Raw genomic sequence first — 12,434 nt, 5'->3', positions numbered from 1 at the left:
AATTGTCGTCTGCTGGAAATGTCGTCTGCTAAAATTGTAAAATTCATCCAATTTGCTCCAAAATTGGAAGAAGTATTGTCAGAGTAGCAAACAGCTTGGAACCTGATCAGACGCCGATTTAATCGGCGTCTGATCTGGTTCCAAGCTGTTTGCAAAGGCTGTTAAATTCGCCTGCAGCAGGCTAAAGGTTAATTTCATTTGGAAAAAAAAAAACAAAGCATCATCATCTAAATGGAAAATACTGTAAGTCAACTGTACTGTGTGTTTCACTACTTCTTATTTTCTCTATCTCTAGTAAGATTTTCAGAAAAGTAACTTTTGTTCAGTAACACAACCTTATAATATATCTGTTTGTTTTGGCTTTGACGGCATTTTTTCAACAGTATTTCAGTTATGTAAGAATGGGCAGTTAACCAAGCAAGTGTTCCTGGATTCTGTACCAGTACAAACAGGATTCTCCACAAGTAACTGTCAACTTCCATACATGAATCACAGGTGGAGGATGTCTATTATCAAATTGTCATGGAGAGCATACACCCTGCCCGTGGAGTGAACTTACAACCCTCAATCTGTAGATCTGCACTCTCACTGCGGGAAAAAATTTAATGGAGTAACCATTACATAAATCATAATTATAACTATAAACCAACAACAATAATATGCCCTATTTATTTACCTTGTAGTCATTACACTTCATCATTTCTCCAAACGATGAAACTAGTCCTCTATCTTTATCCATACTATTCAGCCAACTTATATCCATGTCACCTCCTGACCTCTGGTTGCCATAGGAACCATTGGTGCCAAGGTCACTTGACAGGTCAAGGCTAACAAGGTCATTTGTCTCTGGTGTTGGCAGAACAAGTTTGGAACACCATTCCATCAGGTCTAAAGGTTTTCTTATATCTGTCTGGAAAAAAAATATTCGCTTAGATGAAACTCTTAATAAAATGTCAAGTATATTATGACTTTAACTTGAGTTATCGGACTGAAAATGACTGTCTTGGGATAAGCTTTTGGTTTAGAAATCTGAAATAATCTAGAAAGGAACACATTAAAATTGGTTCACAAAAATAAAGGACATGCTAAAATAATGTCTGATCTTACATACATGTATAACTGTAGCAAGGCTTACTTATTTATGTATATTATAACTTTAAAGAGTAATGAATTGGCTTTTGGGGAGAAGAGAGTGGAAGTGAGTTGAGTAAAATTTGAATAGTGATATATGTATGTTCAGTTAAGTCCGTATTCAGGGATAGATTTGGGAAGTAATGTCAAGCTGTGAATACACGTGACTTTGTTGATAGATTGGATATTCATGTACCAGTTCCACTATGTTCAAAGACATATTTGGGAAGTTATATCAAGCTGTGAATACATGTGACTTTTTGATACGATTGGATATTCATGTACCAGTTTGGTGTCTACAAGGATAGATCTGGTAAGTTAGGTCAAGCTGTGAATACAGGTGACTGTTGATAGATGAGCTCTTCATGTACCAGTTTTGTTGTGCACAAGGCTATATATGGAGAGTAAACTTATTCAGCGGGTACATTTTTACATTGTTGATACAAGGTCTGTAACTCTACCAATTTAGTTTTGTCTGGTCTAGCCTCCTGACTGGTATATTGAACCATTCTCCAGAAGTTCATGTCAAATGTGTCCCCAAATAATCTATTCAAATATTCACATACCAAATGATATAAATACTCTACTGACCTACAATATTTGTCTATAAACTGACATGGGTTACTACTGGACATACATTTAACACATTATCTGCTTATACAGCAAATATTGTAAGTTGCTATTTTAAGACATTCATGAGTATTGACTGTATTTTGACGATATCATGGGACAAAAATTCCATTTGTCTGCTTATAGTGACAAGTATTAATTAATTGCCTGAGGATGATTGAAATTTTCTCTTAGCTCGTCCTGCAGGACAAGTGCTTTTCTAATGCAATGAATATACCGATTAATCAGACCAACCTGCTAGAAATAACTGTGCAATTCTTCCATGATGATAATGTCATAGTTTATTGGCCATTTATTACCAATACTGTGTGAATCAAGCATTCAAAATAAAACAAGAGTTTGTACTAGTGGCTGCCCCTGTGTTGCTATGAGGCATATGACGTAAAACAGACTGTGCACATTACAGGACAAGTAACAATGTCAGTCACTAGCCCTGCAGAACAAGTTATTTCTAAAAATATTTTGTCCCCTAAATATGTCAGATTCAAGTCTTATACTGTTACTAAATGCTAGAGAAAACATCAAGTCAGTAGAACAACAGATGTTATATCACAAAATCAGCATATCATGCGAGAATATGGGCCAAATATTGTTTTTTTTGGTAATTCTAAGACCTACATTTGGCTGATTTTATGAAATGTTTATTAATTTCTGTTCAAGGATAGACTGACTGACTGACTGACTGGTTAATATTGGTTTAATCCCATTTTTCTACACTATTTCAGTTAGGTAAAGTAAACCTCAGCAGAGTTCTTGAATTCTGTATCAGTTTTGATTTCTCTCTGGATGTAAGTGATAACTTCTCTACATGATTTAAAGGTGGAGGACAGATGACGTCAGACATATTGTCTGCTGTCACACTGCCATAGGGAACATAATTATGTCTTACACAAGGAACCAACTTGTGATCTTTTTTATTCATAGCCTTGTGCTCTTCCTACTTAGCTAACTAGTCATTATGGATCTAAAATATATTTTCACACTGGACAAAAGATAGAGGATATATGCTTAGGGACATACTGTTAAAACTTGTTATCTCGAATTCTATGGGATCAAGCATTTTAGATAGAGATGACTGAAATTTGAACATAATGATATTTTGTACCAGGACTTGATACATTTGTAAAAATATCTTCAAGATCGCTGGAATGTTGGGGTAAGTGAGTTCGAGATATCGACTTTCATCTGTAAATCAACAGTCTGTCAGCCATGTTATAGGAACTAAACATCTTATTGTTTTCCTTGAAATAAGACTAGTACAATGTATTTATTAGTATCATTACAACTTTACAGGATAATGCAGAATTGAAATGGATGACAAATGTTGAACTTTCTACCCAAATATGATTTCATAAGATTTTTTGTGCCTTTCTTTGTGTAGTAGCTTTAACCTTCAGCATGCTGGTGGAAAGTGATTTTGCCTTTGCGACCAGTGCAGACCGTGTTCAGTCTGCACAGATATGCAGGCTGAACACGGTCTGCACTGTTCGCTATTCAGTCAGTAAATTTTCAATGAAAACTTCTTTGAATAAAAAATGGTACTGTCCAAATTGAATGACAGACCAGTCCATTTTAGAAATTTAGCACGGTAAAGATTAAGATTGTTTTACCTGGCAACTTGGTAGCACCTGTCAGCTGTACTTGTACTTCCATCTCGTATATACCTCAATGTATCACTGAAATCATAGAAGAATTTCTACAGAATTAGAACTATTCATTGTTGTACAGAAATACAGTAAAACACCGCTCGCTCGAGGTCGCAAGGGGATGAGCAAAATGCTCGAGTTATCCATGGTTTCGAGCGAACCAGTTATTGACCAACATACGAAGAAAACTAATGTGTGTTGTACCAACTGTCATTGGGACCGTTTGCAGAAAAAAACGGTGATGCGTAATGATAACATACTTGTGACAATTTTCAAAAACAAATGTATTACAATCTTTTGATAGACGTTTCAATATGTAATTTGTAAATGGCACATGTGAAGAAACAACTAAGATTTTTTTTATTTTTATTCATCAACAAGTGCATATCATAATTATCGTCTCAATTTTATGAAACGGCTATATTATTTCCTTCATTTGCATGCAAATAATTGCTGATTAAAGTACTATGATCTCATAACTATCTTATCGATCCCGCAGAAAAGATGCTTTAAGTAATCAGTAATTGATCGATATTTGATCAATAAAACTTTTCTTTAAGCTTTTATCAATAATTAATCTCATCATAAGATCAAATATACCGAAACACAAACATTTAAGATAGTCTGGGAATAGACTACGCAATTCTCACGGTGTGTGAAAATGTTTAATTAACCGATACATTCTGACCGCCGAAGGTGTGAAAAATTTTGACACCTCTGCTCGAGTTAGCCAGAAGCAACAAAGAGTAAATTAATACACAGGGACCAGGTGTCATGCTCGAGCGATCGAGTTATCGATGCTCGACCCAGCCATAGTAATATCACATAGAAAATAGAAGGAAATCGGCCAGGACCACATGAATTGCTCAAGCGAGCCCAGGTGCTCGAGTCATCGATGCTCGAGCGAGCGGTGTTTCACTGTATGCTAATGTTTTCTTTTTTGTTGTGTTTAACATATAGCTGATATGGGGACTTTCCAGCTTTAATAGATGAGGATGAACCCCTTGGGATCCCTCTAGCCACTGTTTCAGTTTCAGACAAGGCAGACATCTTGGTAGAACCAGTGACCTTTCACAAGACAGCTTGTTTGCTTCTTATCACTGACTTTAGCCATAACTGCTAAATAGGGATTGACCCCATAGCAGTGACTGGCATGAGAGGTTAAATGAAATAGGGATCATAAATGAAATATATGTAAACAAAACCAAAATAGAATTTTTTTTCTACATGTTTCAGTTTCTCAATACAGCAACAGTAGAAAAGGGACTACCTATCTATGAGATTGCAATATTGGGTGACTGCTTCATTCAGTGGCTCTATATTACACTGTAAACTGTACTTCAATAAGAATGCTAGCTTAGCTTCCATTAAAGCGGCACTGAAAATACCTGCAAAAAAATCAAAACAAAGTTTAGGAACATAGATACTGGGGTTGATCCAGAAGTTATGTCACTTCATCCATTGCGCATTTATTCAAAGTTGTATTATCATAGAAATTAGATCAAGATGTAAGGTAATTCAATTATGATGACAAGTTTAAATATTATTTTCTAGGATTGTTTCCTTTTAAATATATATAACTTCAAATTTTACCACTAACGACATTTCGCCACTCGCAAAAATATGTTTCTCTCATTAACAGTAAAAGACAATCAAACAAAGCCAGTCACCAATTGACATCAAAATAACCTACCTACTCCTATGAAATTATGATCATATATAGTTACGTCTTTTAGTAGTCAACCATGAAAACTATAGTGGCATCTTCGCGGATTTAAGTTCTTACTGTACTGCCAAGACTTGTTATTGCTGATTGAAAAACATCACTTTCTGATGTCAATAACATCAGTTACTTGCTTTCTGTGCATGTCAGTATTTCGAAAAGTAAGCAACAATTTTTTACGATATTTTCAAAAACATCATGTTGTCTACTTTACAGACCCGTGCCCGTGGATCAAACTCATGACCTCTTAATTCAAAGTCATGTTGACTCCTTAGTGACCTAACTTGCCTGTCCAATGTGTTTACTATATTTATCATCATTTACACTTTTATCACAGTATTTTGTTAATTCAATCTACAAAATATCTCGCAAATTGAATGTTTTTTAAAAAAAAATAGTGATGTATATTTTACCTGATAATTTCCATTTAGAAATAGCTGAATTCTTGCTCTTCATCACAATGTTCTTTACATGGAAAAAATCATCTGTAAATACACAAGATATCAATCTGTTTTACAAATAAACATACTTTAGGCAAATGCTGACAAATTCGTTTGTCAACAAAAATGTTGCTGTAAAAGGAATATGTAAAACATACACAAACATGCCTTAAATATGTTCAAAGGAAGACCAGACCATTTCAGAAAACTGAGGCAACATATTTCTTGGTTAAATTCCTCACTTACTGTTTCTAGAATTATAAGGATGAACAAGTCATGTGTAATTTTTGTATAGCAATTAGACTGATTTTATGTTTGTTGGGTTAAGACTCATAATGACAAAATAAATGTCACATGGTGACTATTTCTAGCTACTGATGGTGGAGAAAGACCCCAGGTGCCCATCCAGGCATTGCCTAAGGTATAGACAGGCACCAGGGTATCTGTAAGCCAGCTGGATGGCTTCCTCACATGAAAAATTCTACATCCCAAGCAAGATTTCGATTTTATTAACAAAACAATAATCGAGTATCCTCCTCCTCCTTAGAGAAACAAGAGCACCGCCTTGCGGGTGCTGACGCTCATCTGATTTTTTGTATAATAGAAATATTGTCCTACCCATGATTTTTTAAGTCTAAAAAGGGCAATCATTCTTGCAAAAAGCAGGATAGAGTTATGTTTCTTGACATACAGTGTCCGCTTATGATGGTGAAAAACTGTTGCAAGTTTTAAAGCAATAGCTTTGATAGTTTATGAAAAAAGCTGACTTAAACATAATACTCAACCAAGAACTGATTTTCTAAGTCCAAAAGGGGCAATAATTATTGCAAAAAGCAGGATGGATTATGTTTCTTGCTGTACAGGATCAGCTTATGATAGTTAACAAGTGTTGCAAGTTTCAAAGCAATAGCTTTGATAGTTTAAGAGAAAAAGTTGACCTAAACATAAAACTTAACCAAGAAATCTGATATTTTCTAAGTCCAAAAGGGGCCATAAATCTTGCAAAAAGCAGGATGGAGTTATGTTTCTTGCTGTACAGGGTCAGCTTATGATGGTGAACAAGTGTTGCAAGTTTTAAAGCAATAGCTTTGATAGTTTAGGAGAAAAGCTGACCTAAACATAAAACTTAACCAAGAAAACTGATTTTCTAAGTACAAAAGGGGCAATAATTCTTGCAAAAAGCAGGATGGAGTTATGTTTCTTGATGTACAGGGTCAGCTTATGATGGTGAACAAGTGTTGCAAGTTTCAAAGCAATAGCTTTGATAGTTTAGGAGAAAAGTTGACCTAAACATAAAACTTCACCAAGAAATTGATTTTTCTAAGTACAAAAGGGGCCATAAATCTTGCAAAAAGCAGGATGGAGTTATGTTTCTGCTGTACAGGGTCAGCTATGATGGTGAACAAGTGTTGCAAGTTTCAAAGCAATAGCTTGATAGTTTAGGAGAAAAGTTGACCTAAACATAAACTTCACCAAGAAATCTGATATTTTCTAAGTACAAAAGGGGCCATAAATCTTGCAAAAAGCAGGATGGAGTTATGTTTCTTGCTGTACAGGGTCAGCTTATGATGGTGAATAAGTGTTTGAAGTTTCAAAGCAATAGCTTTGATAGTTTAGGAGAAAAGTTGACCTAAACATAAAACTTCACCAAGAAATCTGATATTTTCTAAGTACAAAAGGGGCCATAAATCTTGCAAAAAGCAGGATGGAGTTATGTTTCTTGCTGTACAGGGTCAGCTTATGATGGTGAATAAGTGTTCCAAGTTTCAAAGCAATAGCTTTGATAGTTTAGGAGAAAAGCTGACCTAAACATAAAACTTAACCAGGCAACGCTGACGCCGACGCTGATCAAGTGATGACAATAACTCATCATTTTTTTTTCAAAAAATCAGATGAGCTAAAAATGAACAACTTCATTTTTCTTGAGACATTCTGAAATCCTGTGATAGTACATCATTCTGTTTTGTAATTATGATGTTATTTGACTTTGTTGTCACAATGAGGTCATGTGACAACTTTCCAGCAGCTTTAATTGAGGAGGAAGTTACAATGGGTTCTACAGAGTATTTCATTAAGGCAAAAGCTAGCCAGATATTATTAAATAGCTGTAACTCTTAGCCATTATTTCAGGCATGTAAGGGCATCGCTTCAGTTCTAATGTAAACTGACAGACATACCTTTATCACTCTCTACAGGAGATGTTGGAAGTCGGCGTGAAATGTCAAGGACATGTAAACAAGAATCTTCTGTTGCCATGACAATACTTTCTGGACCTGTCCAGCAGACATTAACTAGACTGGATGGTAGTGTTGGGCTTGAAGTCAACATTTCTGGCTGAAAAAAAAGAAAGGGGAATATACATTTGACCTGTGCAAAGCCTACACACAAAAAAACTCTTTACATTTCTGTCATTTTAAATTATATATTCCATTTATTATGGTTGTTTATAATAAATTGTCTTTCATTTTTTTGTTATTTTTTTTGTTCTGGGTTTAACATCTCAGCGACATAATCATAGGTCATAACCTTGTATTACAAACATATTGTCATCACCTTACATGAAATATTAACAAATTCAGTTAGTTCTCTCTTGGATATTATCTTCCTCAACCAGAAATCATTATCCGAAATTACTCCTACGAAATAATGACAATATATCTGCCCTTGACAACCAAGGATGGGTCTAGCTGGGTGCCCCACCCCACAAACATACAAATCTTCTGGTAAGAATACATTTTTCAGTACTATTAGTAATTGCAGAAGTGGATATAATGGACGACAGACAAATTCAAGAGTCATCACTTAGATCAAACTGATTTTTCTTGAATATTTGCAAACTCAAAAGACAATTTTATGCTTTTTGTATATCAAACATGCATCATCTGAAGCATATCTGCCAAACATTTTCCATGGGGGCATACCCACATATCCCCTACAATTCCATATCTCTCTAAACCTAAATCCTGAATTCACCCCCGACAAGTGCCATTTGAATTGATCATGTTTAGGTGAGACCGAAAATCTTTCTGATCATTCTTTTTTTGGCATGCCAACAGATCAGAAAGAAGTGTCTAACAAGTGACAGAGCATTGCAGTGGCATTATAGAAGTCTCCTATCGGTAGAAAACTTTGTTAGTGTTCGTCCCTTGTGGTTGTTAACAACAGTGTTAAGACTAAAAATGCTTCAACACATTCAGGAGCTAAGAAACAAAACCTATTTTTACTTAAATTTTAATAGTGACCTTCACCTACAAGCACTGATCATGTATGCAACACACTGTCTCATCATGGGGAACATTTGTGTGCAGTACTAAGAAAGACATTCTATCAATGCACATAAAAGTTATGGAGTGGAAACAATTTCACTTGACCTTCAATAGTGATCTTGACCTTTGACCGACAACCATGGGTCATGTGCTCAACACATAGTCTAATCATGGGGAACATAACTGTAGTAATAACAAAATCCTTCAGTGCATATAAACATTATGGAGTGGAAACACATTTTACTTACCCTTGAACAATGACCTTGACCGAAAAGCATAGGTCATGTGTTGACAGATTGTCTCATTATGGGGAACATTTGTGTGTAGCGCTAAGATAATCCATCAATGTTTATAAACGTTATGGAGCAGAAACAATGTTTACTTGATCTTTGACCAACAAGCGTAAGTCATGTACGTGCATAATCTACATATTGCCCTCTATTTACCTACCAAGTTTTATGAACCTAGCTTAAATACTTTTTGAGTAATTGCAGGATCCAGTTTTGCAGATATACAGACAGATGGACGGGCAGACAGATGGACAAACAGATGATATTCCTATAGTCCACTACGGTGTTTCACCGATAGGGGACTAAATATAGTAAAACTCATAAATCTATTCTATATCAACTATGTTTTTGTGAATATTACATTCAGTAAAGCTGAATTCCTTCTATTTTACATTATATTCATCATTCAATAGGGAGATTTAAATTCTATATTTTTTATGAACTTCAACGTTACAAATGGATACTGTGTAGACCTCACAGAATCACTTTGTATTTCCTTTTTATATATCAACAGAAACAAGCATGACTGTGCAAGGATAAAGCATTGGACTCCTGCTAAAGCCATTGTGGGTTCGAATTCCAGTGAAAGAGGAACATGACTGCAGTCTCAACAATCTTGACTAAGTTATGAGTACTGGTCAGAAATGAAGAAAGCAATCGCTGAGAAAATTTAAGTTTTGGGAATTATCTCTACAATCAATATTAGAAAAAGTTTTAACAAAGCTACTGGTAAGAAATATAAGTGCTTAAAAATGATATTGTTTTCCATTCGGCTTTGGTGAGCTCTGGCAAGGTGTAATAATTCCATAAAAACAAATTGGTCAAATGAGAGTATAACTTACAGCGATCCGCCCACTCAGCTCAATAGGGAGAGCGCAAATCTTTGGATTGAGGGGTTGTGAGTTTGTTCCCCAGGCGGGGCATATATTCTCTGTGAGAGTTTGATAAAAGACACTGTGTCTGATTCTTGTGGGAAAGTTGGCAGTTACTTTCAGAGAACAGGTTTGTACTGGTACAGAATCCAGGATCACTGGTTAGGTTAATTGCTTGCTGTTATATAAGTGAAATACTGTTGAAAAACGGCAGTAAATCCAAAACTAACAAACAAACAATTTTATAGGTGCCATCATTCATCTGTAAGTGCTTGATATTAAGCAATATGCAAGACAGGTTTATAATTCTAAAATTATACTAACCTTCATCTAATTATGGGTTTTCAAACTCCCGCAGGGATTACTTCCCCTTACGGTACATAAATCACTGCCATCATGAGTTGTTTAACCGGATTTGGTTGTTTTTTTTTAAAATTGCATTATTCGCATCTAGATGGTAATATTCACGCACATAATTGTTCAAATAACAAATTGAAGTGATTTTTGTCAAAAATATCTATTGGACGTTTGACAGATGAAACAGGCTGCCAGAATTTGTTTCTTTGGTGCAGTGTCATGTGACTTTCTCATCGTCACATGGTATCTTGTGAATGCAGGGGTTAATAATGAACATAAGTGAAGGTAACCACTGTGAGGAGCTTGATGGGTTTTAACTAGTTTACTTCTCTTTGAATAGAAAGCTAAAGACATATATTTAAAGCTACCTTTCCGTCATAAATATCCCAGACATCAACACTTGTTGGAAATTTCACCAAGAATGTGAAGTTGTCTCTCCCTGGAGCAAATGCAACATCTTCAACTTTACTACCGTGTCTATCTGAGAACTTTCTGTAAAACCAACATTATGAGTCGTTAATGATTCATCAGGTATTTCTGCATGTTCAGACCGAAATTTTTTCTACAATGTAGAATTTCATTAAAGCCTATTTTTTTAAAACTTCAGAAGGTACTTAGAGAATTCTGCAAATAAAAAAGATATGGTCATGTGCTGGATTTTCTGCTAGACTGATTTGAAAAATTTGGACCTCACACAAGTTTGCACTATCAGCGTCTACTGGAAAATCACAGGCAATCATCCTATGAAATGATCTTTTGACTACTGAAAGCTCAAACATTCTCTACTTACTGATCAGAAACCAAATAGCCTACTGAATGACTGATAGAAGAACAGAAAATAAGCAAAACAATACACCTTCTTCTTGGAAGGTGGGATAGGGGCAAATAAAACAAGAATTAAAATGAAAATAAAGCAAACTCATAAAGATATACTATATTAGGTCTTTCATTTAATGTCTATCAGTACTGTATAATTTATCTCAAAATCATAATGATTTAATTAACGAAAAGTAATATGGTCAGAAAATTTGTTGGTTCCTTACCATAAATCTCCAAATACTGATCTATATTTATTATTAGGTCAATACACAATGTAACAGAACTGTAAAATGAATTCAGATCTGTCAGTCTTTAAAATAAAAATTTAAGCATATAAATCCTCTGGAATTTATGTGAAACCTTGCTCATAATGAATACTATAACTGCACAACAAAGCTTGTATGACAAATTTAAAGTGAAGAAAAGTAAAGAGCAGATTACTTTGCTACATTTTTCTCCTGCCCAGCATCACAAATAAAGAGTTGTCCCCCTTTATCAGCCAGAATTGCAATCTTCTTCTTCCAGGCCAATTTAATCACCTCAGCTTTCTGTAAAAATATTGAAATGTTAACACTTCTCACAGTAATATGATCATGTAGTATATTGTAATTTATTTTAGCCTGACTGTGTTGAAAGCATCAAACTTATTTGAATCATTAACAAGTCTGCTTCCTGGAAAAGCCAGTACTGATGTCATATGAGAATGTATGGTCATGACCCCAGTGGCACTTGAACCAAAGACCTCTGGTTGTCATCTTAGGTGCTAAAACATTGCACCTCTATGGTTATGATCATGTGACATCAATATCATAATCTGAGTGTAAAACCAAGTCTAAAATGAATCCTTCTGTCTGGTCAATTTCAAGATTAAACTCATAAATTAGTTATTCAGTGTGCCCCTATAAATTATATGGTTTGTAAATCAATATATATTTCTTATGATTTCACCAAATTTAAAGCTTTGCTTTTCTCTTTGCTCACCAAAAACAAAGAAGCGAAACCTTCTTTTGTGCTGACTGTTGTGTATTTTTGTTTGTATTAGGTTACTGAATAAATTTACACTTGCAATACATTTCATAACTGTTTATGACTTCAGAATTAACTTTTACCCAATCTATCTTGATTGAAACATAGTTCTGATGACAGTTAATCTATCCTAATAGAACACCACGGCTGAAAAGCAATGCAGACACAATAGAATATGGCCGTCTTTCAAAAAGATACGTGACATGCAGTCTTTATGATATTTTACATGTCCTA

The 12,434-nt window shown here is 34.9% G+C and overlaps 1 protein-coding gene across 1 annotated transcript in view; it reads right to left on the bottom strand.

The window, feature by feature from the left end:
- The window catches only part of LOC123547408 (WD repeat-containing protein 11-like), a 47,896-nt gene that overhangs the window by 18,604 nt on the left and 16,858 nt on the right, over window positions 1–12,434 (bottom strand). Inside the window, exons 15-22 of the mRNA XM_045334494.2 lie at window positions 11,616–11,722; window positions 10,724–10,847; window positions 7,748–7,904; window positions 5,544–5,615; window positions 4,678–4,795; window positions 3,372–3,437; window positions 1,593–1,677; window positions 677–910 (exon numbers count right to left, since the gene is read on the bottom strand). Of these exons, the coding sequence (XP_045190429.2) occupies window positions 677–910; window positions 1,593–1,677; window positions 3,372–3,437; window positions 4,678–4,795; window positions 5,544–5,615; window positions 7,748–7,904; window positions 10,724–10,847; window positions 11,616–11,722 (963 nt within the window). The remainder of the gene's footprint in view (window positions 1–676; window positions 911–1,592; window positions 1,678–3,371; window positions 3,438–4,677; window positions 4,796–5,543; window positions 5,616–7,747; window positions 7,905–10,723; window positions 10,848–11,615; window positions 11,723–12,434) is intronic.

The sequence above is a fragment of the Mercenaria mercenaria genome, chromosome 9 (genome assembly GCF_021730395.1).
Source record: "Mercenaria mercenaria strain notata chromosome 9, MADL_Memer_1, whole genome shotgun sequence".
Lineage (NCBI taxonomy): Eukaryota > Metazoa > Mollusca > Bivalvia > Venerida > Veneridae > Mercenaria > Mercenaria mercenaria.
The sequence above is the reverse complement of the archived record's forward strand: the minus strand, read 5'-3'. Positions and strand labels throughout refer to the sequence as shown.